Source organism: Felis catus, chromosome A1 (assembly GCF_018350175.1).
Source record: "Felis catus isolate Fca126 chromosome A1, F.catus_Fca126_mat1.0, whole genome shotgun sequence".
NCBI classification, from domain to species: Eukaryota; Metazoa; Chordata; class Mammalia; order Carnivora; family Felidae; genus Felis; species Felis catus.
The window spans coordinates 109279977-109307585 of NC_058368.1; the positions used below are offsets into that span (position 1 = coordinate 109279977).

The following is a 27609-nucleotide window of genomic DNA, read 5'->3' on the forward strand; positions in this document are numbered from 1 at the left end:
GTGGCGGCCCACGTGATCCGCGGGGCGGCCGCGGCGGGAATCTGTGAGTGCGCGGTAGTAGGGGGTCCCTGGGACTGTGGTGTGTGTCTGCCGCGCCTAGCCCCGGCCCGGCCCCCACCTCCGCTCTCGCTTGTCAGGCGGGAAGGAAGCCGGTGTGGGAGGAGGAGTTCAGCCGGAGCCTTCGCTCCTACGTGGAGCCTCCCGGCCGGGAGACTCGCGAGTCCTCACGGCCCATCGCTCGCTCTGCTGCCGCGGCACCGCTAAATCCTGGTGCGCCGGGGCTCTAGGCGATTGGTGTTGAGAAAAGAAACATTTGCAGACATGTCCCGGATTGAAAAGATGAGCATTCTGGGTGTGCGGAGTTTTGGAATAGAGGACAAAGATAAGCAAATTATTACTTTTTTCAGCCCCCTTACAATTTTGGTTGGACCCAATGGGGCGGGGAAGACGGTAAGTTCTCAGTAGCAGCCTTCAGTTTACGGGTCGCTACTTCTTGAGAATCTGGAGGATAAGGTGTTTGGAGAGCTCAGAACAATAAGGACCAGAGGCCAGGCGTCCCTGGGGCTCCGCTTTTGGTGCCCGAGGAAAGGCTTGGGCCTCTGGGTGGAGCTCCTGCCGCTGGGCGTGGCCTGGTGTGGCCTTCTGGCCCCAGCGACCTTAGGAGGGGACCTGACTCAGTCTCGTAAGGGTATCCAGCCTCGGGTGGACAAGGTTTATTTGAGAGTCCCAGAAGACCGGGAGCGCTCAGCGACCTTACATTCTTACATGAAGCCGTTTTGTCTGCGTTGATTTTTTTTTTTTTTAACACTCCCCTTGCTCCCCAAACACACCATTCACTTCCTGACAGTTGATCCATTATAGAATTTCCTACACAAGTTATAAAATATGATAAACATAGGGCTTTCTAGGAAGAGTTTCTAAGTATAGACTGAAGTCTAAGCATAATAAATGGGAAATGATAAAATGAAACCAATACCGTGAGGCCTAGTTTAGTTGAAAAACTATGTTGTTAGGATGCCCTTACCTAGTCAAAATAAAAAATTGGAGCATGTACTTTGACTTTTTAAGGCCCAGAGAGTATTTAGAAATTTGAGATGGACCCTGGAGTGACATGCAATTATGGGGGAAAAGTACAGCCTGTAAGGGTGGCTTGAGAAAAAGCAGGGCATTCTAACAGAGAAGACTAAAAAGCATACAGAAAGAGGTCAGGTTTAGAGTTGAACATTGAATGCCATACTCTTGTCTACTTTTGTTTATGTGAAAATGTTACTATTTATAGAATGCCTGTTGTGGCTCTACTTTTGTAAGGGAGCCTAAGGTTTGTAAGCACAAGCTGTCTGAATACAGATATTTTGCTTCACCATTTACTAGCTCTGTGACTGGGCCAGGGTGGCCCAAATGGTTTGTGCTTTAGTTTTCTCATTTATAAAATGGAGATAAAAAGAGTTTTCTACAGTCTAGGATTAATGTGAAAATTACTAATGTATGTAAAGGTGGTTAGTACAATACCTGGCACATAGTAAGGCCTGTGTAACTATTAGCTGTTTTTAAAAAATTGAACTTAAAAAAAGTTGTTTTGATTTTATTGAGGTGTAATTGATCCATGAAATCGTAAGATATTTGAAGGATATGTCAGGGTGACTTAATATACTGTACATTGTGAAAGGCTCACTGCTATCTAGTTAATTAACAAATCTGTCACCTCATTTTTTTTTTTTGTAAGAACATTTAACTTCTACCGTCAGCATATTGGCAAATTATCAACTATGGTAACCATCTTTTACATTAGCTGTTGTTATTAAATTAAAGGGTTTTAATTGGAAATTGAGGACTTTTTAAAAATAATTATTTTCGTATACCTTCTTAATTAGTAGCTTTCCCATGAACTTAAAGCAGTTATTTATTCTTTAACACAGAATCGTATCTGTATTGTATAGATATTATAATGTCAAATTTTATCTGCATATCTTTTTTGGTTCTCTGGTAAATAGTATTTTTATAATAAATTAACATTTTATGATAAACTTCTCTGGTTCTCTTATAACTAAATAATATAATTTTCTATTTCTTTAGACCATCATTGAATGTCTAAAATATATTTGTACTGGAGATTTTCCTCCTGGAACCAAAGGAAATACATTTGTTCATGATCCCAAGGTAATGACGCTAATAAACTTACATATCTTTAAAATAAATTTTTAGGGGCGCTGGGTGGCTCAGTCGGTTAAGCATCCGACTTCAGCTCAGGTCACGATCTCGCAGTCCGTGAGTTCGAGCCCCGCATCGGGCTCTGTGCTGACAGCTCAGAGCCTGGAGCCTGTTTCAGATTCTGTGTCTCCCTCTCTCTCTGACCCTCCCCCATTCATGTTCTGTCTCTCTCTGTCTCAAAAATAAATAAACATTAAAAAAAAAATTTAAAAAAAAATTAAATAAAATAAATTTTTATAATTATAAAAGCAATAAGTTTTATTGTAGAAAACCTGGCAGTGGAAAACTATAAAGAGTTAGAAAAGTCTATACACAGTCTAAGCATCCAGTGACACCACTAGTGACATTTTCATGTATTTTCTTCTCCTTTAAGTACAGACTTAAGTGAAGTCATACTCTAATTTTGTATTCTGATGTTTTTTCCTCACTTAATATCATAAGGTTCCATGTCATTAAAAACATTAAATTCACAATCTAGGTGTTTGGCATTTGGGTGCTTCTTTTAATCTTTACATTTTTTATATGTATGAAATATTTCCTACTTAAAACATGTCTCCTATTATGAACATTTTTAATAGTTGCATAATTTTCTTACATTTAGATTGCTGTTAGTTTTTCATTAAAATGTGCCATAATTTAAATCTTTGTGTGTGAATCTTTGTTTGAATTACAGTGTTTATACCATTACTGTATGTAAAGGACATAGAAATTTCTATACTACGTATTTTGGCCTATAGGTTTTTCTTGTTTTATGTATGTAGTGGTTTCATGTGCCTCTCTCAGTTATCTGCCAGCTCCTCCCTTAACAGTTCGTTGTATATTTCTCCCAGGTTTTTTTCTTTATACAAATGTATCTTTGTGTATATATATAAATACACTCAAACGTAAATATTTCAGTACACCAGTAGCATTTTATTTTGCTGTCGTACAAATCAAATATTTAGTGACACACTGCAGATATGTTCATATATATACACACTTTTTTTTTCATTAGTTTTAATTACTAGAACTAATTACTAATCCACTGAGTTTATATTCTGTAGTGTATTCACTTGGTTATTGATGGTTATTTAAATTGTTTCCACTTCTGTATGACTAAAGGTAACTAATTATGAAAGTATTTATAAACTTTTCTCTTAGAGATAGTAAAATCAGTACATTGAGCCCTCTATGCAATGACTATTTCATAAACTTGCAGTATACTCTCCTTACTTGATGATCTTGGCCTATAATTTGTTGAAAAAATGTAATTTATTGAAAAAAGGGATCAGATAGAAAGTACCTCATTTTCCAATCTTAAAATCTTTCAAACTACTCTTCATTTGTATTCGTACTATTTTTTTTTTTTTTTGGTATTAAGGGTAAATTGTTTACTGTTTTATCTTAAGGTCAACCAACTCTTTGGCTTCTGGATCCAGTCAATCCCTTTTGTCAATGCAAACATTTTGCTTTTCAGTTACTCATCTTCTGCATTAGCAGTTTGTCCTTAATAGAATCAGTCATATCAGCACACTCTGGTAGCTCCTGTCTACAAACAAATAAAACCTCTCCCTTTATTCCAGATCACCTTCTGGCTACTACCTCTACATTTATAGTTAAATTTAGAAGAGGTATATGTACTCATTGTTTTCGGTTCATTGCTTCCCATTTTCTTCTCAGCCTGTTCTGTTCAGATTTTCTTTTTTCTCCCTTACTAAAATTACTACTTACTCTAAGCTGCCAGTAGTCTTCATGTTGCCAGATAAAGTGGTCATTTTCTAAGCCACTTATCAGAAGATTTAATATAGCTTCTTAATTCCTTTTTAAAAAACATTGCTCTCTTGGCTTCTATGGCACCGTAATCTCATACCTCCTTTTTCACTGGCCATATCTTAGTCTCCTTTGCTGAGTCTCTTTTTGCCTAACTCTTCTTGGGTGATCTCATTCATTCTCATGGCTTTAATTATTTGTTATATGCGGGTGATTTCTAACTTAGATATCTAACCCAAACTTCTTTCCTATACTCCAGAGATAGATAGGTAGATGAATAGATAGATAGATAGATAGATAGATAGATAGATAGATAGATACAGATACATTGTTTGGATATTCAATGCTCATCTCATGAATATGTTCAAAACAGAACTCATGGTTCCCTGTTCTGTTCCTTTCACATTCTCAAGCCTGGTGGTATCTCCATACTCTCAGTTTCATAAATCATATCATCATCTGTACATTTGCTCATGCCAAAGCCTGTTGTCCTCCTTTGATTGATTCCTTCATCTTCCCCTGTTGCCAGTTCATAAACAGTTCTTAATCTTCTCAAATATGTCCACAGATACTTACCTGGCAGGGGACATGCCATGATCATGAGAGTGGTTGTCCCAGGCTCATTCATTGCACTAAAAATATGTCCAGCATTTGTCCCTTTATTCCATCTTCACTCTTCCTTCCCTGGTACAGGCCACCTTCCTCTTTCCTTTGAACTATTTTAGTAGTCTCCAAACCTGTTTTCCTGCCTTCGTTCTTGAAGTTCTCTCTTTTCCACACAGCAACCAGTTACCTTTTAAATATTCATTCTGGAGGGAATGAGTCATTCACAGTCTGAGAGAATACCATTCCAGTCAGTGTTAATACTAAGTGCAAAGTTCCTGGAGCAGGAGCATGTTTGATGTGTTCAGGGAATCACAAGGAGGAGTAAAATGGCAAGAGGCCTGGTAGAAAAGTCACAGAGATAGAAAGGCCTAGGTTCTGCAGGTCCTTGATTTCTGTTCTCGCTTAAATACGAATCTACTGGAAAATATTAAGCATGAAAAGGGCATGGTGTGTGTTTTAAAGCAATCAGTCTGGCAGTGAGAGAAGACCTAGTAGGTGGTAAGGGTAGAAGGGTGGAGACTAATAAAGGAGATTTTTGTGGTAATTCAGGTGAGGTATGTTGGTGGTTTGATTAAGGTGTTAATGGTAGACATGCTGAGAATGCCTGGATTTGGGATGCATTTTAAAGGTAGTATCAACAGATGAGTTAATGATCTGGATAATGGTGTACGAGAGAAGTAGAAGCATCAAACATAACTCCCAAGTTTTTTGACTTGAAAAAGTAGATAAAATAGTGTCACTGTTTATTGTAACGAGGAAACTCTGGGAAAGGAAATTTGGGGGGCTTTGGTTTAAACGTGTAGATTTGGAATGTCTTTTAGATATCCAGAATGTCCAGTAGGTAAATGGAAGTATGTCCAGGGGAGAGGTTTGAGCTAGAGAAAGACTAATTAAGAATCATTGATGTATACAGTTAGTTATCTGTAGTTAGTTTAAGGCCTGATGCGATCACATAGGGAGTAAATGTTGAGAAGAGGTGGAAGATCTTAACCTAGAGCACACTGGCATTTAGAAGTAGGGATGAAGAGGAGGCACCAAAAGATACTAAAAGAACAAGTGGTAAAGGAGGGAAAACTGGGAGAGTGGGGTCTTGGAAGACAAGAGAATGAAGGGTGAACAAGAAAGAAGATGTCAAACGGTGTCAAATATGTTGATAGCTCAAGTAAGAAGGTTGAGCTATGTGGAGGCCATTGGTCATCTTGACAAAGCCAGTTTCAGTGATGTGAGAAAACAAGAAAGTGAAACAGAATTGTTCTGTGAGTTCGCTATGAGTGGAAAGAAGGAAGTAGCTGAAAAGGTTTGTAGGATCAAGGAGCGTTTTATGGCTATTGTTCTTGCTTTGTTATTTTTGTTGTTCTTCTGGATGTTTCCATGTTGATTGATGCTCTAGCATCTCTGACAATTTCAGTCTATCATCCATTCCTTTTTCCAAGTGGAAAGAGCTGTTTTTCTCAGCTGTCCACTCGTGTCCTTCCTCTGGTTCTTCTGGCCTTGATGGTTCATCTTTCCTCACTTAATACCCACTTTTCATCTGCTCTAATTTCCCAGTTCTGAGCCCCCACCCACACTGTTTTATTCAGCTCTTTTTTTTGAGTCGGTCACACCTGCTCTTATGGTTGGAACTATTCCTCTCACCTGGATTGCCCACATCCCCCAGTTTTCCCATCCTCTTATATATTCAGCTTTCAGTTCCTCTTATATATTCAGCTTCTCTTGGTTTTTTCTTTTCCTTGCTTTAATTTGTCCCTGCACCCAATACTGTTTATTTTAAATGCCTGAATTTTTCTGTTGCTCCTTCCTGTCTTTTTTTTTTTTTACCTGTTTTCCATTGTTACTCTCTTCTTAGAAATTTGATTTCCATATTGCTCCATTTGTGTACCTTCCCCCTTTCTCCTCTACTTCTTTCAAATTTTTGGCTACCTCAGTCTTTCCCATTCTTTCTTTGACCTCATTTGCTTCTCCTCAGTTGACTTGAACCCTAAGAACCTCAATTCTCTGTTTTCTGCATCTCATCACTTTTGTTTTGCTTCTGGCTGATTTTGTAAACTAACCAGATGCTTATTTCCACAGCAGTTTCTTCATCACATATTGCTTCCATATTTGTTTGTGTGTGTGTGTGTGTGTGTGTGTGTGTGTGTGTGTTTTAAGCTTATTTATTTGAGAGAGAGAGAGAGTATGTGTGCACACGAAGGTGCACATGAACGGAGGAGAGGCAGAGGAGAGAGAATCCCAAGCAGGCTCTGCTCTATGAGCTCCACCTCAGGAACCATGAGTTATTGACCTGAGCCAAAATCAAGTCAAGATGCTTAACCAACTGAGCCACCCAGGTGCCTGCCCATATTTGTGATTTTAAACACTGTAGTTTTTAAATTTTTTTTTGATGTTTGTGTATTTCATAGAGAGAGAGAGAGAGAGAGAGAGAGACAGTGCAAGTGGGGGAGGGGCGCGCGCGCACACACACACACACACACACACACACACAGAATCCAAAGCAAGCTCTAGGCTCTGAGCTGTCAGCACAAACTGGACATCATATCCTGAGCCAAAGTCGGTTGCTTAACCAACTGAGCCACAAGGCACCCCACAAACACTATAGGATTTAAACCATGTGGGATAAATATGGAATAAAGCATATATATGGGATAGAGCATTTGTAGATGGATAGAATGACCCTGTTAGAGGAAAAAAATTAATGCAAGAGAGGGGATAATTCCAGAGTTAAATCCTTGAGTAGGCAAGTAGAGATAGGATCCATTGCCCTACTGACAGAGTTAATAGGTGTATGCACTGTTCATCCAGGGTAAAAGGATGACAGAGTATGTAATTTTTCAGTTTAGTGGTGAGAGAATAAATAAATGGTCTTTTGACTGTTTCTATGTTCTCAGTGGAAAACAAGTGAAATTGTTAGCTGAGGGTGGGAGAAGGGGTTGATTGAGGCTAGAAAAAGTGTAAGAGCTCAGAGGGTAAGTTGATTAGGGAAGTGTTATAGGGTTACATGACAGTGTCATTGAGTCACCTGAGGTTTGTGGGTGAAAGTTTGTAAGGAGACCAGTTTTGTTTCTTCTGTCTAGTTCAGCTCATTGGTAAGCACAGAGCAAGTTGGAAAGTTGGATTTAATCAAGCACTGGGTAAAGTTGGAAAGTAGGAATTAATACATTGCTTGGTAAATAGAAGGAAGAGATTAAGAGGCAACTTCCCCATTCCCCACCTATGGACATCTTAGCCTTCTCAGTCTCTGATAATCTTTACCAGCTGGCCTCTTGTAGGTATGCAGTCAGTAATCTACGATCTGAATTACCCAGCACACTTTTTCCTTCTTTGAATTCCCTCAAAGTTGTCAGGCTCTGAAATCCCACATTATGCCTTCCCCCATTTTGGATACCCTCTTTCCCCTAAGCTGGCTCATCCCTACTCATGGATGTCCTTTGCATCCTGTTTGAACTCTGATACCCTTGGACTCTTGAAACCTTGTGGCAAGGTGCCCGTGTGGACACCCTTCTCAGCCTAAGCAGTTGTACTGTTTTAGGCTGAGTTTCTATGTCCCTCAACTTCAGCCAGCATGAATACATACATTCTTCTGCCCCACTGTTGGAAAAATGGTTTTCTGACTAGATTGTTTGGAAAGGGAAGGGCTTATATTATTTTTTGTTTTATTCTTTTAGATAGAAATTGTTCTAAAGTTAGTATGTATTTTTCTGCCTTAAATCTAGATTACTCTTTTTGAAGAACCTCTTCTCAGTAAGCTCACCAACAATATTGTGATTGAAATGCTGCAAGATACCCGTTGCTTAAGTTCTTCTTAATTTGATACTTTTCTCGTAGCTAAGTCGTAAAAGGGTAGACGCCATGGAAAATGTATATGTGTATTTGACCTACTGGTAGGACATGTTCTAAACAAATTAACTCGTTTTGTAGTACATAGATGCATAATTACTTTGCAGTGAATTAAGACCTCAGCAACTGTTTGCCTTGGGCTGAAATGATAGCATCAAGTCCCTGGGCTTTCACAGCTAAATATCATTGGCCATTTTCTTCACTGAGATGTTCAAATCTTAAGAGGCTACTAGTTTTTTCTTCTTTTATTAAGTTTTTCTGTTTAAATATAGTTGACATACAGTGTTATATTCAGCAGTGTTATATGCACCTAGTGATTCAGCAGTTCTGTATGTTACACGGTGGTCTCCACTATAATTGTAGTTAACAGCTGTCACCACACTAAAATGTTACTACAATATAATTGACCTCATTCTCTATGCTGTACTTCTCATCTCTATGACTTATTTATAACTGGAAGTTAGTACCTGTTAATGCCCTTCATCGATTTTACCCATTCTCTTACCTACCCCTCCTCTGGCAACCACCAGTTCTCTGTATTTATGAGTTTGATTCTGTTTTTTGGGTTTTTTTTTTAGATTCCACATGTAAGTGAAATCATATGGTGTTTGTCTTTTTGTGTCTGACTTACTTCATGTAGCATAATACCTTCTAGGTCCATCCATGTTGTTTCAGATGAAAAGATTTCATTCTTTTTTTATGGCTGAGTAATACTCCATTGTATGTATATACCACTTCTTTATCCATTCTTGTCTAGATGGGCACTTTGGTTGCTTTCGTATCTTGGCTACTCTAAATAATGCTGCAATAAACATAGCTGTGCATTTTATCTTCTCATATTATGTTTTCATTTTTGGAGGGTAAATACCCAATAGTGGAATTACTGGATCATAGAGTCCTTCTATTTTTAATATTTTAGGAGCTTCCATACTGTTTTCCACAACAGTTGCACCAGTTTACATTTCTCCCAACAGTGCATGGGGTTTTGCTTTTCTCATCCTCACCAGTACTTACTCGTTCTTACCTTTTTGATACTGGCTATTCAGACTGGAGTAAAGTGCTACCTCATGGTGGTTTTGATTTGTGTTTCCCTGATGATTAGTGATACAGAGCATTTTTTTCATGTGTCTTTTGGCCATCTGTATGTTTTCGGGCAAATATCAGTCTATTCAGGTCCTCTGCCTATTTTTAATCTGATTATTTGGGGGGAGGGGTTTGGTGTTGAGATGTATGAGTTCTTTATATATTTTGGATACTAACCTCTTATCAGATATATCATTTAGAAGTATCACTCCCATTCAGTAGGTTGCCTTTTTGGGTTTTTTTGATGGTTTACTTGGCTGTGCAAAAGCTTTTTATTTTGGGGTAATACCATTAGTTTATCTTTGCTTTTTTCCCCCTTGCCTGAGGAGACATATTCATAAATATGTTGGTAGAGCTGATATCCACAAGATTACTGTTTTCTTTTAGGAATTTCATGCTTTTAGGTCTCACATTTAGGTCTTTAATCCATTTTGAATTTATTTTTGTGTATGGTAAAAGAAAGTGGTCTGGTTTCATTCTTTTGCAAGTAGCTGTGCAGTTTTCCTAATACTGTTTATCGATGAGACAGTCTTTTCCCCCATTGTGTATTCTTGCCTCCTTTGCTATGGAATAATTGACCATATAAGTGTGGGTTTATTTCTGGGCTCCCTATTCTGTTGATCTGTGTATCTGATTGTTATAGCTTTGCAGTATTTCTTGAAATTTGGGATTATGATACCTCCAGCTTTGTTATTCTTTCCAAGATTGTTTTGGCTATTCAAGGTCTTCTGTGTGTGGTTCTATACACATTTTAGGATTATTTGTTGTAGTTTTTTGAAAAATGCTATTGGTATTTTGATACGGATTGCATTGAATCTTTAGGTTGCTTTGGATAGTATGAACATCTTAACATTTAACATTTCAATCCATGAGCATAGCATATCTTTCCATTTTGTCATTTTGAATTTCTTTCATCATTGTCTTACAGTTTTTAGATTATAGGTCTTTCATTTCCTTGGTTAAATTTATTCCTTGGTATTTTACTCTTTTTGGTGCAGTTGTAAACAGAATTGTTTTCTTAATTTTCCTTTCTGCTATATTGTTATTAATGTATAGTTTGCAGTGGATTTCTGTATGTTAAGTTTGAATCATGCAACTTCTGAGCAGCCAGTCCAACAACTTCTCACTCCTTACCTCTACCTCCAATGCTGAAGCTCTTGTGTAGGCTGTCTTCCTGTTTCTCCTGGAATACTCTCTGCCTGCTGTCTTGCCTCTGTTAGTTCAGTGTGTTTACCTTAAAGGCAAAGTGATTCATTTAAAATGCACATCTACTGCATGCCTTTCCTCTGGATTAAACCCCTGAAGTGGTTTTCCATTGCTTTAAGTTCAAAGCCCTTAACATGTTTCAGAAGGCTCTTAATTACTGGAACCACTTTCTGTCTTCGCTCCCTTTCCCCTTTGTTCTGCACCATACTTTCTGAAATTACTTTAGCTATTCAGTGACTCAGATCTTTTCATCTGGCTAACTCCGGCCCATCTGTCAGTTCTCAGTTTAAACATTCACTTCCTTTAGAAGCCCTTCCCAGAATTCTACCCTAGGTAGATTAGATGCTTACTTTGTGTTTTCAAAGTATCATGTACTTCTCTTAAGACGATGTTTAACACCACTTTTTTACTTTTCTTTTTAACCTGTCTTCCATACTTCAAAGGAGAAAGTGTCTTTCTTTTTGAACCAAAACAACGCATGTAAGCTACAAGTGCGTAATAAGTTGGTGCTTAATTTTTTGAATGATTTGACCAATTAATATCATAGTTATGTTTATGCCAAAAAGTTATTAAAAGACCAGTAAAAGGTAGTCTATGATTTAAAAAAAAAATGCAGGATTCATGACTTGTGGTTTTGGTTACAGTCGAGGAGTATCATATTTGTGCTCCCAGTATAAACAACTATAAAACTGGAACAAAAAAATTGAAGCAACTATTTTCAGGCATTGGACAACAGATGGCACAGGGCTGTGATCTTTGAGAAAAGAGAAATGTATGAGGGACTACACATTCATTTTAGCTTTCTCCCTAGGGAAATTTTGTACACTTTGGCATATAGAATTAAAACCCCAGCAGAGAATAATAGTATTACCAGCTAGATGAAACAAACGTAAAAGTGTGGGTTTGCTGATGTGACTATAAATTATGGAATAAGATACAGGAGAGGGGTTGCTGTGCAGAGATGGGCACCAGAAATCTGTGTAAGGGACTGTCGAATCTTTGGCCAGATACTAAGCTACACATGTCCAGGACAGGAATTATTGAGGGCTAGCAGAGAATAAACTACGGGGGTAGAAGAGTGGGACTGTGAGCTGAATGGATATTCTAGAGGTTACACACTGCTGGGTGACATTTGAATTGTGATATGCCAGAGTAAGGAGGCCTTATGGAACTCTCTTTTGAGTTCTCCCTTTTGATAACATTCTTTTGAGACCTCAGAAGGGCCATCAGTGTCTCCCTGTTTTGTAGGAAATACTGATGGGACATCAAATCAACAACTTAGTCTTAAGTGGTTCAGGGGAGAAAAGTTTTGTACACTTCGTTTCTGCTTTTCTGTAAGCTTGTATATGTTTTGAAAATTATTTTGGAAAACACTTGCGATACTTAAAGAGCTAAAGTTTATTTGAAAAACTCACACACCTGGTCTCCTAATGCTGAATAACAGAAGTAGAAAATACTCAGTTTTAGTAAATCAGTTAAAGAGTGTTCTTGGGGTGCCTGGGTGGCTTACTTGGTTGAGCGTCCAACTCTTGATTTCAGCTCAGGTCATGATCTAATGGTCATGGGATCAAGCCCTGCATCAGCTCTCTACTGGGCATGGAGCCTACTTGGGATTCTCTCGCTCTCGCTCTCCCTTCTCTCTCTGTCTCTCTCTCTCTCTCTGTCTCTCTCTCTCTCTCGCCCCTCCCCTGCTTATACACATGCACTCGAACTGCCCCCCCTCAAAAAATTTTTTTAAAAAAAGTATTTTTTTTCTCTTGTATATTTGAATAGCATGTAAAAATGACACTCATTTTGATGTTTAAGTTTTTGTCATTTTTGATAAGATTTGTCATGTCTTTTCTTTTGGAACTAACATTCTGATGCTTATTAAGGTAGCATAATCTTTCCCTGTGTACCTTTAAAGGTTGCTCAAGAAACAGATGTTAGAGCCCAGATTCGTCTGCAGTTTCGTGATGTCAATGGAGAACTTATAGCTGTGCAGAGATCTATGGTGTGTACTCAGAAAAGCAAAAAGACAGAATTTAAAACCCTGGAAGGAGTCATTACTAGAACAAAGTAGGTGTTTACCTTATATTTGAATATCTATTAATTTTCTGTTATTTAGGTTTATAAGACTGGGTTTTTTTCCCATTGCTTTATTTTAGAGCAGCATAATAATTTTTTTAAAGACTTTATTTTTTTGGAGCAGTTTCAGGTTCTCCGCAAAACTAAGCAGAAAATAGAGTTCCTGTAATACTCCCTGACCCTATGCATGCATAACTTCATCCACTATGAACAGTTACTGTTGGATCTTTCATCAGTTAAACAGAATGATCCCATCAAAGATTTTGTGATAATGCTGCATTCCTTTGAGTAATTTATGAACACTTGTTCAACTGAAGGTACACAATCACTCAAATATAGATTGAATGAATGGAAAATGCTAGTATTGTGTGTAGGAATGTGTGAAATGAAAAGCATACAAAGTGTAACCCTTTGAACTGTCACCTTTATTAGAGTCACATTATCACCTTTAATGGGTTTGGATTTTGGAATTAGCCTGCCCTGGATTCAAGGCTTTTTCCCTGTTGTACAAATTACTTAACTATCACCTTACGCCTTTCACTTGTTTATTTGTCAACTAATTAAATAATTCTCTTAATAACATTTGTCACCTATTATGTGCTAGAGGCAGTATATTAGCTATTGGCTTCTCAAGCAGGTTGGTTTCCTTGGCATTTAAATACACTCAGGTGGATTTCATTCCACACCAGTTACTGTTTGTCTCTATTTTCCCCTTCACAGTCAGGCTTCTCATAAGAGTTGTTGATAATCACTGTCTCTATTTCTGTTTTTCCTCCATCCTCCTCTAGCCCCATTCCTTTACTGAAACAGCTCCAACTGAGGTCAGAAATACCCTCTGTGTTAATTAGGATAATGCTATTGGTTTACTAAATAGATCTCTTTGCAATCCTGTGTTTTTTTTTTTTTCATTTGTAAAATAGGGATTCATTTTTATTATATATATCTTAGAAAGAAGGATTGAGCTAATGCATGTAAAATGAGAGCTCATGTATTAGTTTTCTTTGCATAACAAACCACAAACTCAGTGGATTAAAACAACAGACATTTATTATCTTATAGTTCTGTAATTTAGGAATCCAAATTGGGTCTCACTGGCTTAAAATCAAGGTGGTGGCCGGGCTATAATCCTTTCTGGAGGCTCTAGGGAAAATCTGTTTCTACATCCTTTTTGGGTCTTTTGCAATCTACCCACAAAACTTGGCTCATGGCCCTCCATCTTTAAAGTCAGCAATAGTGGGCTGAGTTCTCATAGTACATCCCTCTGACATCCTCTTCTGGCTCCCTCTCCCACTTAAAGACACTTGTGATTGCGTCGGCCCCACCCAGACAATCCAGGGTAATTCTTTTACTTAGGGTCCAGATGATAAAGCAACCTTAACTTCATCTGTAATCTTCATTCCCTTTTGCCATGTAATCTGATGCATTCACAGGGATTAGAATATAAATATCTTTGAAGGGCCATTGTTCTGTATACTGTAACTCAGTAAATGGTAGCTATCAATAACTTCTTGAAGATCTTTTTCTGGACTTGCATGACATGACACTGTTCTGTCTCTCCCTCACAGCTACATCCAGCCAGCTAATAAAGGTAGCTGGTTCCACGGGCTCAGCCCTAAATCCTCTCCTATTTTTGCTCTGTATTCTCTTCCTAGATGATCTCATTCATACCCATTACTCAAATTACTCTCTATTCATAGATGACTGACAGATTTAGGTCTCCAGACCTCTGTTTTCAGACCCATATACCCACCTGTCTCTCTCATTTTCTACCAGCCCTTTCAAAGACACCTCGGATTCAACATGTCCAAAACCAAGCTCATGAGTCCCCTTGACTCCTCTTAAAAAATCTCCCACAATGTGATCCTCTTGCAGTGCTCCTCATTGTAGCAAATGGGGTAGGTACCCCATCCATCCAGTGACACAAACGAATACACTCTCTATATCTTGACACCTCCTTGCTCTCTATATGTAGTTCATTACCAGGTCCTCTGGCTTTAACCTAGGATTTAAATGTCTGTTGAGTCCATTTCTTTTCCTTCTGTACAGTGACCTTTCTAGTTGAGGCTACCATAATTTTTCTCCGGTCTAATGTGATCACCTCCTGGTCTATCTGTGTCCATTCTCTCCCCCTACAAAACATTCTCGGTGTATTCAGTGTACTATTTTCAAAATATGTATTGGAATATATAAATGACAGTAAAGACAGATACTTTACTAATCTAGCTATTAACAGATAGTGCACAGAAAATATAAAGAAAATGTTGGATTTGTCCTCCTGATGAAAGATACTGAGAGATCTCTTGAAATTCAAGGGCAGAGATGCTCCTGGCCCTAGGTATAATGATGTAGGGGACTCTTTAAAAGACCCTAAGATACTTCTCTGTAGTGGATTGCTTTGTCAGTGTGACCTTAGAAGTTGAGGTCTACTGATTTGAATTTGCTTAAATGGGTATCACTAAAGTTTGCCTTTATTATCCTTTTACATTGTGTTACTGAACAATCCGTATCTAAACACTATAGTCTTTAGATGTTTTTGTTTAAGGCACAATTGCCTGTCTTCTGTGAATCATCATGTTTTATTTTACTTTTGTTAAAGTCTGTTTTCTTATTTTTAAGTCCTGGGATTGGAAGATAGTTTATTTTTCTCTACTTATTGTCTGTAAATATTTTATATTACTATATTTAAAAATCTAAACGTAAAAAAAATTAGTTCTGGCATCTTTTCCTGTCCCTCCCTGTTTTACATACTTTTTCATCATTGAACTCCTGAATCCTTAAGAGTTAAACTTTTTACTGTAAGAAAGCTATTGTAACTGGGGATGCATGAGAGAACTTTTTTTTTTTTTAACAAGTACAGCATAAAGGATTGATTAAGCAATTAGAATAGGTACAACAGGAGGTTTTTTTACATAAATTCTTGATTTTCATTTTCTGTAGGCATGGTGAGAAGGTCAGTCTCAGCTCTAAGTGTGCAGAAATTGACCGAGAGATGATAAGTTCTCTTGGGGTTTCCAAGTCTGTGCTAAATAATGTCATTTTTTGTCACCAAGAAGACTCTAATTGGCCTTTAAGTGAAGGAAAGGCTCTGAAGCAAAAATTTGATGAGATTTTTTCAGCAACAAGGTTTGTAGCCTTTAATGAGACTTTATAACCTGTCAAGTTATTGAGCCATGGTTGCAATTTGGATATTTCTTTTTTAGAAGAGACAAAGTCTTAAAAGTAAAGTCATCAGTTATTACCTTTCATCCAGTGGCAACCAGTGGGCATATTTTCTTTCTGTTTTCTTTCTGTGCATTTTTATTTACCTGCTTGACAGTTTATATGTAATGTTTTCATTTACCATTATATCATAAGCATTTTCTAAGGTATTAAAAGCTCTTTGTAAATGCAATCTTAGCAACTATATAATATTCCATTGTTGGAACCTATGTAATTTACTTGGAAAGAAGTTTGATTTTTATTTAATATCTTCAAAGGTACATTAAAGCCTTGGAAACGCTGCGGCAGGTACGTCAGACACAAGGTCAGAAAGTAAAAGAATGTCAAACAGAACTAAAATATTTGAAGCAAAACAAGGAAAAAGCTTGTGAGATACGTGACCAGATTACTAGTAAGGAAGCTCAGTTAATATCATCAAAGGAAATTGTCAAATCCTATGAGAACGAACTTGATCCATTGAAGGTAATTTGATTTCTTGAATAAGAAGACTCACTTTTTATGATGGTAGCATTCACTCCTAAAACACTTTATTTTTATATAAGTTTGAATGGTGTGTATATTTCTTGAAAAAATTATCAAACATTATGTAATGTCATGGTTTATACTTTAGGTCTTTATTAGATGGTTTATCTTTTTTTACTATTTTTTTAAATCTTTTTTAATTTTTTTTTTAAATTTATTTTTGAGACAGAGGGACACAGAGCATGAGCAGGGGAGGAGCAGAGAGAGAGGGAGACACAGAATCTGAAGCAGGCCCCAGGCTCTGAGCTGTCAGCACAGAGCCCGACGCTGGGCTCGAACTCACGGACTGTTAGATCATGACCTAAGCTGAAGTCGAATGCTTAACTGACTGAGCCACCCAGGCACCCCTAAAGGATGGTTAATCTTAAAGTTGCCCAAAGAACTTGGATTTGAGAGTAAACAAATTTGTACCATCTTAGTAAGCTACTCGTATAGATCTTAAATATCACTGTAATGACCCAACCTTACATTTCTGTATTCTTAAGATTTTTTTTTTTAAGATTTTTTTTTTTTTTAATTTTTTTTCAACGTTTATTTATTTTTGGGACAGAGAGAGACAGAGCATGAACGGGGGAGGGGCAGAGAGAGAGGGAGACACAGAATCGGAAACAGGCTCCAGGCTCTGAGCCATCAGCCTAGAGCCCAACGCGGGGCTCGAACTCACGGACCGCGAGATCGTGACCTGGCTGAAGTTGGACGCTTAACCAACTGCGCCACCCAGGTGCCCCTCTTAAGATTTTTTTTTTAATTGACATATCTTTCCAGGGAACTTTTATAACTTGCAAGATGTTACTTGGCTTTGTACAAAATTTGGAATTGATACATATATTTGCAAATAAGTACAGCTTTCTAAACTCCTGTGGTCTGTAAGAAAGAAATTTCATTCATTTATTTCCTAAACATTTATTGAGTGTTTCCTATGTGTGAGGGCATAAAGTGTATACTGTGCTTAGGGCTGCAGGTAGTAGGAGAACTACAATGGTGTCCTTGCCCTTAAAATGTTTCTATTCTAAGTAAGAGCATTCTTGAAAGTGGCTATTTTCTAGATTTCACATAGTAGAAGAATTCTTTTTACCCATTTAAAAGTTACTGATTTAGGGGCGCCTGGGTGGCGCATTCGGTTAAGCGTCCGACTTCAGCCAGGTCACGATCTCGCGGTCCGGGAGCTCGAGCCCCGCGTCGGGCTCTGGGCTGATGGCTCAGAGCCTGAAGCCTGTTTCCGATTCTGTGTCTCCCTCTCTGTCTGCCCCTCCCCCGTTCATGCTCTGTCTCTCTCTGTCCCAAAAATAAATAAACGTTGAAAAAAAAAAATTTAAAAGTTACTGATTTGGACTTTTAAATTCATCTATAAATACTGGTATAGTTTACTTATTTAAATTTTTAAAATTTTTCCTCTGGTGCTCGTCATGACAGGTATACTCCTTCCTCCCCATCATGTTTTTCACCCATCCTCCAACCCACCTCCCCTCCGGTACCTATCAGTTTGTTCTCTATAGTTAAAAGTCTGTTGGGGCGCCTGGGTGGCGCAGTCGGTTAAGCGTCCGACTTCAGCCAGGTCACAATCTCACGGTCCGGGAGTTCGAGCCCCGCGTCAGGCTCTGGGCTGATGGCTCAGAGCCTGGAGTCTGTTTCCGATTCTGTGTCTCCCTCTCTCTCTGCCCCTCCCCCGTTCATGCTCTGTCTCTCTCTGTCCCAAAAATAAATAAACGTTGGAAAAAAAATTTTAAAAAATAAATAAATAAATAATGCTGCTATAAACATAGGGGTACATGTGTCCCCCTCGAATTAGTGTTCTTGAATTTTTGGGGTAAATGCCCAGTAGTGCAATTGCTGGATCATAAAGTAGTTCTATTTTTAACTTTTTTTTTAAATTTTTTTTAATTATTATTTTTTTTATTTTTAACTTTTTGAGGAACCTCCATACTGTTTCCCACAGTGGCTGCACTAGTTTGTATTCCCACCAGCAATACACAGGGGTTCCTTTTACTACACATCCTCACCAGCACCTTGTGATTTTAGCCATTCTGACAGGTAAGAGGTGATATCTCATTGTAGTTTTGATTTGCATTTCCCTGATGATAAGTGATGGTGAGCATCTTTTCATGGGTCTGTTAGCCATTTGGATGTCTGCCTTGGAAAAAGATACTTGGATATTTGTTTTTTGGGTGTGAGTTGTATTAGTTCTTTATATGTTTTGGATATTAAACCTTTATCGGGTATGTCATTTGCAGATAATTTCTCCCATTCCATAGATTGCCTTTTAGTTTTGATTGCTTGAAGCTTTTTATTTTGATGTAATCCCCACAGTTTATTTTTGCTTTTGTTTCCCTTGCCTCAGAGGACCTATCTGGAGAAAAGTTGCTATAGTTGATGTCTGAGTAATTACTGTCTGTGTTTCTCTTCTAGGATTTTTATGGTTTCAGGTCTCACATTTAGATCTTCAACCCATTTTGAGTTTATTTTTGTGTATGGTGTAAGAAAGTGGTCCCGTTTCATTCTTTTGCATGTTGCTGACCAGTTTTCCCAGTACCCATTTGTTGAAGAGATGGTCTTTTTCCCACTGGATATTCTTTCCTGCTTTGTCAAAGATTAATTGACCATATAGTGGTGGGTTTATCTCTGGATTTTCTATTCTCTTTTATTGATCTATATGTCTACTTTTGTGCCAGTACTGTACTGTTTTGATCATTGTAGCTTTGTAATATAACTTGAGATCTGAAACTGTGATGCCTCCAGCTTTGCTTTTCTTTTTCAAGATTGCTGTGGCTGTTTGGAATTTTTTGTGGTTCCATATATATTTTAGGATTGTTTATTCTGGTTTTATGAAAAATGCTGTTAGTATTTTGATAGGGATTGCATTAAATCTGTAGATTGCTTTGGGTAGTATGGACATTTCAACAATATTTGCTCTTCCAGTCCATGAGCATGGAATTCTTTCCACTTTGTGTCATCTTCAGTGTCTTTCATCAGTGCTTTGCAGTTTTCAGAATATAGGTCTTTGGTTAGGTTTATTCCTAGGTGTCTTATTATTTTTGGTGCAGTTGTAAATGGGACTGTGTTCTTATTTTCTCTTTCTGCTGTTACATTATTGATGTATAGAAATACAATTGATTTTGGGGCACATGGGTGGCTCAGTTGGCCAAGCATCCGACTCTTGATTTCAGCTCAGTTCATGATCTCATGGTTCATGGGTTTGAGCCCCACGTCGGACTCTGTGTTGACAGCATGAAGCCTGTTTGGGATCCTGTCTCCCTCTCTCTCAATCCTTCCCCCTGCTTGTTCTCTAACTCTCTCAAAAAAAAAAAAAAAAAAAACCAAAAACCAAAAAAAAAAAACAATCGATTTTGTATCCTTCAACTTTACTGAATTTGTTTATCAGGTCTAGGAGCTTTTAGGTGGTCTTTTGGGTTTTCTCTGTATGTATAGTATCATGTCATCTGCAAATAGTGAAAGTTTTACTTCTTCCTTACTGATTTGGATGCTTCCTATTTCTTTTTGTTGTCTGATTGCTGTGGCTAGGATTTCAGTACTATGTTGAATAAAAAGAGTGAGAGTGGACATCCTTGCATTGTTCCTGACTTTGGAGAAAGGCTCTCACGTTTTCCCCATTGAAGGTAATGTTAGCTGTGTGTTGAAAATCTGTGGCCTTTATTATGTTGAGGTTTGTTGGCTCTAAACCTACTTTGTTGAGGGGTTTTATCATGAATGGATGCTGTACTTTGTCAAATGCGTTTTCTCATCTGTTGAAATGCTCCTATGGTTCTTATCCTTCTCTTATTGATGTGATATGTCATGTTGATTGATAGGCCGATATTGAACCACTTTCTTGCAATTTAGGAATAAATCTCATTTGATTGTGGTGAATGATTTTTTAATGTTTGTTGAAATCAGTATTTTGTAGAGAATTTTTGCATTTGTGTTCTTCAGAGAAAATAGCCTGTAAATCTCTTTTTTTATGGTGTCTTTATCTGGTTTTGGTATTGGTAATGCTGGCCTCATAGAATGAATTTGGAAATTTTCCTTCCTTTTCTATTTTTTGGGATACTTTGAGAAGAATAGGTACTAACTTGTCTTTAAATGTTTGGTAAAATTCACCTGTGAAGCCATTGGTTCTGGACTTCTGTTTGTTGGGAGGGTTTTTTGGTTTTTTTTGGGTTTTTTTGTCTATTTTTTATTTTTAGAGAGAGTATGAGTGGGGAAGGGGGTAGAGGGGGAGGGAGAATGTTAAGCAGCTTCACACTCAGTACAGAGCCCAACTCAGGACTTAATCTCATGACCTTGGGATTGTGACCTGAGCCAAGATAAAGAGTTAGACATTCAACCAAATTGAGCCACCCAGGCACCCCTGTTGGTTGGGAGTTTTTTGATTACTGATTTATCTGCTGGTAATTGATCTGTTAAAATTTTCTGTTTCTTTCTGTTTCCGCTTTAGTAGGTTATATGTTTCTAGTAGTTGATCCATTTCTTGTAGGTTTTCCAATTTGTTGGCAAATAAGTTTTCATAATACTCTCTTACAATTGTTTGTATTGCTGTGGTGTTGGTTGTTATGTTTCCTCCTTTACTAATGATTTTGTTTATTTCAGTCCTCTCTCTCTCTTTTTTTTTTTTTTTTTGATGAGGCTGGCCTAGGGCCTTATCAATTTTGCTGAAATTTTCAAAGAACCAGCTCCTGGTTTTATTGATATGTTCTATTTTTTTTTTTTTTTTTTTTTTTTTTTTTTTTTTTTTTTTTAGTTTCTATGATATTTATTTCTGCTCTAATCTTTATTATTTCCTTCATTCTGCGGGTTTTGGGATTTATTTGCTCTTCGTTTTCTAGTTCCTTTAGGTGTAAAGTAAGGTTGTCTATTTGAGATTTTTCTTACTTCTTGAGGTAGGCCTGTATTGCTGTAAACTTCCCTCTTAGAATCGCTTTTGTTGCATCCCAAAGGTTTTGAACTTTAGTGTTTTCATTTTTATTTGTTTCCATGTACTTTTTTTTTTTTAAGTTTTGCAATAATCTCTACACCCAACGTGGGATTTGAACTTACAACCCTGAGATCAAGAGTGCATGTGCCTTCAGCTGAGCCATCCGGTGCCCTTCCATGTACTTTTTATTTCTTCTTTTATTTCCTGATTGACCTATTTATTGTTTAGTGGCGTATTATTTAACCTCCATGTATTTGTCCTCTTTCCAGATTTTTTATTGTGGTTGATGTTTAGTTCTATAGCATTGTGGTCAGAAAAGATGCATGGTATGACTTGATCTTTTTGAATTTGTTGAGACTTGTTTTGTGGCCTAATACATGATCTGTTCTGGAGAATGTTCCATGTGCACTTGAAAAGAATGTGTATTCTGGTGTTTTAGAATGAAATGTTCTGCACAGAGTAAAATTTTGGATTGCCAGTAACTTGTTCTGCAAGTGTTCCACAAGATAAGCAAACATTTCTAATAAATTTTATCTTGCTAAACAAGTGATGTCTTGCAATATGAGTAGTACGTGACACCAAATGTCACATGATCACAACTGAGCCAATGGTTCTTCTCTCTTTCTCTCTCTCCCTTGCTGTGAGATTATGGGTGATTGTCTCCCATGTTCGGATGCTCAGTCTCAGGCTGTGATGTTTGGCAGAAATCAGTGATTTTTCAGCATGTTGGAAGGTTCCCACAACTGGCACTAGTGTAGTTTTTGTCACTTCAAAACACCTATGGACAGTCCTTTGCTTTTCCATAAAAGAGTAAGCTTAGGAATGCTTTGCTTCATTCTAGGTCAGGCTACCTGCAGATATAGACCCTTTCCTCTGCTGCCTTATCACCAGTTACATGAAATACAGTATAAGAAAGAGTTTATTAATACTGTAGTCAACATCTGACAGTGAAAGTCATCCTACACAACCCTCCTCTCTCTTGTCTTCCTCATACCAGCCACGAAGGTTTTGAAAGGTTAAGCGCAGGTTAATTTATTTATTTTTATTTGTATTTTGTATTTTCTTTATTATTTTATTACAATATTACAATATTACAGTATTGTAATCACTTTTATATAAATGTTTTTGGGTTGTGGAATGAATCCTGAGTTTCCATTATTTCTTATGGGGAAATCCGCTTTGATATACACGTGCTTCGGAATACAAGTATGTTTCCAGAACGAATTATGCTCACAATCTAAGGTTTTACTGTGTATCTGTTAAATCTACCTCTTTCAGTGTGTCATTTAAGGCCATTGTTTCCTTGTTGTTTTTCTGTTTAGATCTATTCATTGATGTAAGTGGGGCGTTAAAGTCCCCCACTATTATTGTATAATTATTAGTTCCTTTATGTAATTAACTAGTTTATGTATTTAAGTGCTTTCATGTTGGCACATACATTTTTACAATTTTTATATCTCCTTGTTGCATTATACCCTTGATTACTGGGTAGCCTCTTGGTCTCTTGTTACAGTTTTTGATTTAAAGTCTATTTTGTCCAGTATAACTATTGCTACTGTGGCTTTCTTTTGCCATTCACTTGCATGATAAATGTTTCTGCAAACCCTTACTTCCTTTTTTTTTTTTTTTTTTTTTAATGTTTATTTTTGAGAGAGACAAATTGTGAGCTGGGGAGGGGCAGAGACAGAGGGAGACACAGAATCTGAAGCAGGCTCCAGGCTCTGAGCTCTCAGCACAGATCCTGACGCGAGGCTTGAACTCCTGAACTGCAAGATCATGACCTGAGCTGAAGTTGGACACTTAACCAGCTGAGCCACCCAGGCACCCCTCCATACCCTCACTTTCAATCTGCAGGTGTCCTTAGGTCTAAAATGAGTCTCTGGTAGGCAGTAAACAGATGGGTCTTGTTTGTTTGTTTTTTTGTTTTTTGTTTTTTTAATGTTTGTTTATTTTGGAGAGAGAGAGACTTATGAGCAGGGGAGGGGCAGAGAGAGAGAGAGAGAGACACAGAATCTGAAGTAGGCTCCAGGCTCCAAGCTGTCAGCACAGAGCTCAGTGTGGGGCTCAAACTCATGAACTGTGAGAGCATGACCCAAGCTGAAGTCTGACACTTAACCGACTAAGCCACTCAGGCGCCCTTGTTTTTTTTTTTTTTTTTAATTCCTTCTACAACCCTGCATCTTTTGATTAGGTCATTTAGTCCATTTTCATCTAGGGTAATTATTGATAGATATGTATTTATTGCCATTTTATTACTTGTTTTGTGGTTATTTCTGAAGATTTTCTCTGATCCTTTCTTACCTTTCTCTCTTTCATGGTTTACTGGGTTTCTTTAGTGATATATTTGGATTTCTTTTATCCTTTGCATATTGATTAGTGGTTTTGTTTTGTGGTAACCATTAGGTTTGTATATAATCTCTTTTGCATATAGCAGTCTATATTAAGTTGGTAGTGGTTTAAATTTGAACCTATTCTTTACTCTTCCCCTCCCTACTTTTTGTTTTATTTTTTAAAAAAATTTTTTAATGTTTTTTTTTTTTTAATTATTTTTTGAGACACAGAGACAGAGCATGAGCAGGGGAGGAGCAGAGAGAGAGGGAGACACAGAATCTAAAGCAGGCTCCAGGCTCTGAGCTGTCAGCACAGAGCCCTATGCGGGGCTCAAACTCACAGACTGTGAGATCATGACCTAAGCCAAAGTCGGACGCTTAACCAACTGAGCCACCCAGGTGCCCCTATTTTTTTAATTTTTTTTATGTTTATTTATTTTTAAGAGAGACAGAGACAGAGTGTGAGTGGGGGAGGGGCAGAGAGAGAGAGGGAGACACAGAATCTGAAGCAGGCTCCAGTCTCCAAGCTTGTCAGCACAGAGCCTGACATGGGGATCGAACTCAAACTGTGAGATCATGACCTGAGCCGAAGTCGGACACTTAACTGACTGAACCACCTAGGCACCCCTCCCCTCCCTACTTTTTTGATCTATGTTGTCATAATATTATACATTCTTTTATTTTGTGAATTTCTTGACTGATTTTTTTTATAGGAATATTTATTTTTACTGCTTTTGTGTTTCCTACTTTCATACTACCCTTTTTGGTCTTTCCACTCAGAGAGTCCCCTTTAATATTTCTTACAAGGATGAGTTAGTGGTCATGAACTTTAGTTTTTGCTTGTCTGGGAAGCTGTTTATCTCGCCTTCTATTCTGAATGACAGCCTTGGTGGATATAGTATTCTTGTCTGCAGATTTTTCCCATTCAGCACTTTGAATATATCATGCTACCCCTCTGGTTTGGAATGTTTCTGCTCAAAAATCAGGTGGTATCCTTATGAAGTTTCCTTTGTATGTAAGTGTCGTCTTTTGTCTTGCTCCTTTTTTTTTTTTTTTAAGTTTATTTATTTTGAGAGAGAGCATGAGCAGGGGAGGGGCAGAGAGAGAGGGAGAGAAAGAATCGCAAGCAAGCTCCGTGCCATCAGCACAGAGCCCAAAGCAGAGCTCAAACCCTAGAGTTCATGACCTGAGCTGAAAGCAAGAGTTGGATGCTTAACCGACTGAGCCATGCAGTCGCCCCCCATCTTGCTGCTTTTTTTTTTTTATGTGTATTTACTTTTGAGAGAAAGAGAGAGAGACAGAGGCGTGAGTGTGGGAGGGACCGAGAGAGGTAGACACAGAATCTGAAGTAGGTTCCAGGCTCTGAGCTGTCAGCACAGAGTCTGACACAGGGCTCGAACCCATAGACTGCAAGATCATGTCCTGAGCTGAGGTCAGACACTTAACTGACTGAGCCACCCAGGCATCCCTCATCTTGCTGCTTTTAATATTTTTTTTATTTATCAGTATATTTTGCCTTTTTACTTACTTTTTAAGAAATTTTTTGCCTTTTTAGTTATAATGTATCATGGTATGAATCTGCTATTTTTGATTTTGTTGGGGGCTCTCAGCACCTCCTGTATCTTGATATCTGTTTCCTTTTCCAGATTCGGGAAGTTTCGAGCTGTTATTTTTTCAAGTAAATTCTCTGCCCTGTTTTCTCTCTTTTCTCCTTCTAGGACTCCTATAATACGAATGTTAGTATGTTTGATGGAGTCATTGAGTTCCCTAAGTCTTTCCATTTTGCATAATTCTTTTTTCACTGTTTTGTTCAGCTTGGTAACTTTCCATTAATCTGTCTTCTAGGTCACTATGTCTTTGCTTCTTCCAGCCTGCTGTTCGTTACATCAGATGTTTCTCATTTTGTTTATTGAGCCCTTTCTCTCTCTTATTTTTACTCATTATCTCTGTGTTAATGGTCTCACTGATGTCCTCCACTCGTTTCTCACGTCCAGTGAATGTCCTTACGATCATTGCTTTAAATTCTCCAAGAGGCACGTTACTTATATCTGTTTCACTTAGATCTCTAGTCATGGCCTTGTTCTTTTCTTACATTTGGGACAAATTCATCTGTCTTCTCATTTTGTGTAAGTCTCTGTGCCTGTTTCTGTGTGTTAGGAAAGTCACCTATATTTTTTGTTATTGAGGGTAATGGCTCTATGAAGAAGAGGTCCTTTAGTGCCCTGCAGTTTAGTGTCATCTGTTCCCCAGGGCCTGGTGCTTCTAGGAGTGTCTCTAGTGTGTACTTCATGTGCTTTGCTGTTGTGTCCTGGCTGCTTTATCCTTTGGGCCAGTCTCTTTGCCTGTATGTGGGCAGCGTTCGGTCCCTGGCCTGAATGTGATGTGTTTTAATTAGGTGTACTCTGTTCTCCTTGTGAAATGAGACCTGTTCCCACCACTGTTGGGACTGAGGCTCTGAAAAACTTCCAGGTCAGGAGATCTGCTGTTAGCGGGGGTTTGGGCCGGTCTTCTTGGGGAGGGGGCCCATTGCACTAGGACTGAGGCCAGCGTGACTGGGAGTGGCAGTTTCACTGGGGTGTGGAGGGGTGGGGCTTGGTGTAAGCAAGTTAGGTAGCAGTGTCACGGCTGGGCTGGTTCCCGGAGGGGTCTCTGCATGAACACTGCCTCTCTAAGACATGCTCCAAGATGAGCAACTAACCCCGCTCTTTGCCCCAGGTGCTTCTTGGATCGCTGTTTCCATACTGTATTTCAGCGGGCTGTTTGCCCTGCATTTTCTCGCAAACAGCCCCAGTACCCTCTGAGCTCTATCGGAGCCAAACACTCTGACTTTTAAAACTCCAGGCTTTGCGGCGCCTGGGTGGTGCAGTTGGTTAAGCGTCCGACTTCAGCCAGGTCACGATCTCGCGGTCCATGAGTTCGGGCCCCACATCAGGCTCTGGGCTGATGGCTCAGAGCCTGGAGCCTGCTTCCGATTCTGTGTCTCCCTCTCTCTCTGCCCCTCCCCCGTTCATGCTCTGTCTCTCTCTGTCCCAAAAATAAATAAAAGTTGAAAAAAAAAATTAAAAAAAAAAAAAACAAAAAACTCCAGGCTTTATCAACAAGAGCCAAAGTATGGAAAGAGCCCAAATGTCCATCAGCAGATGAATGGATAAAGAAGATGTGTGTGTGTGTGTGTATATACACACATACAATGGAGCGTTACTCAGCAATCAAAAAGAATGAAATCTTGTCATTGGCAACTACATGGATGGAACCAGAGGGTATTATGCTAAGCGAAACTAGTCAGTCAGAAAAAGACAAATATCATTTGACTTCACTCATATGAGGACCTTAAGAAAGAAAATAGATGAACATAAGGGAAGGCAAAAATAATAAAAAACAGGGAGGGGGACAAAAACATAAGAGACTTTTAAATATGGAGAATAAACAGAAGGTTACTGGAGGGGTATGGAAGGGGATGGGCTAAAGAGTAAGGGGCATTAAGGAATCTACTCCTGAAACATTTTTGTACTATATGCTAACTAACTTGGATGTAATTTAAAAAAATAAATAAAAATTAAAAACAAAAAACAAAAAACTCCAGGCTTTAAGCCCTGCTGGTTGTAAGAACTCAGGAAATTCAAGCCTTCTAGCTTTTCAAGCCTATTGCTATGGGGATTTATTTTCTGCTTGTGCTTACCTGTGTATTAGTCTGTCTATCCCCCTTGTCTGCAGTTGCAGCTCCCTCCCCACCCTGGGGGTCACAGTCTGTCACTCTCCCAAACTGTGTCTCTGTACTTTGTACTCCATCACCATCTTCCAAACTCCTGGTATAGATCTTTGAATTATAAATTAGAAAAACTTTGGTTTTGTTCTGTCCTGGTGCCCACTAACATT

The 27609-nt window shown here is 38.4% G+C and overlaps 1 protein-coding gene across 4 annotated transcripts in view; it reads left to right on the top strand.

Annotated features, from left to right (window-relative positions):
* The window catches only part of RAD50 (RAD50 double strand break repair protein), an 89599-nt gene continuing 61990 nt past the window's right edge, over positions 1-27609 (top strand). For 3 of the 4 annotated variants that reach the window (XM_003980753.6, XM_045058743.1, XM_045058744.1), the window contains exons 1-5: positions 1-450; positions 2074-2157; positions 12593-12744; positions 15691-15876; positions 16230-16434. In XM_003980753.6, the coding sequence (XP_003980802.3) occupies positions 322-450; positions 2074-2157; positions 12593-12744; positions 15691-15876; positions 16230-16434 (756 nt within the window). In that variant the 5' untranslated portion in view covers positions 1-321. The remainder of the gene's footprint in view (positions 451-2073; positions 2158-12592; positions 12745-15690; positions 15877-16229; positions 16435-27609) is intronic. The other variant, XM_045058746.1, reaches the window with a different exon arrangement.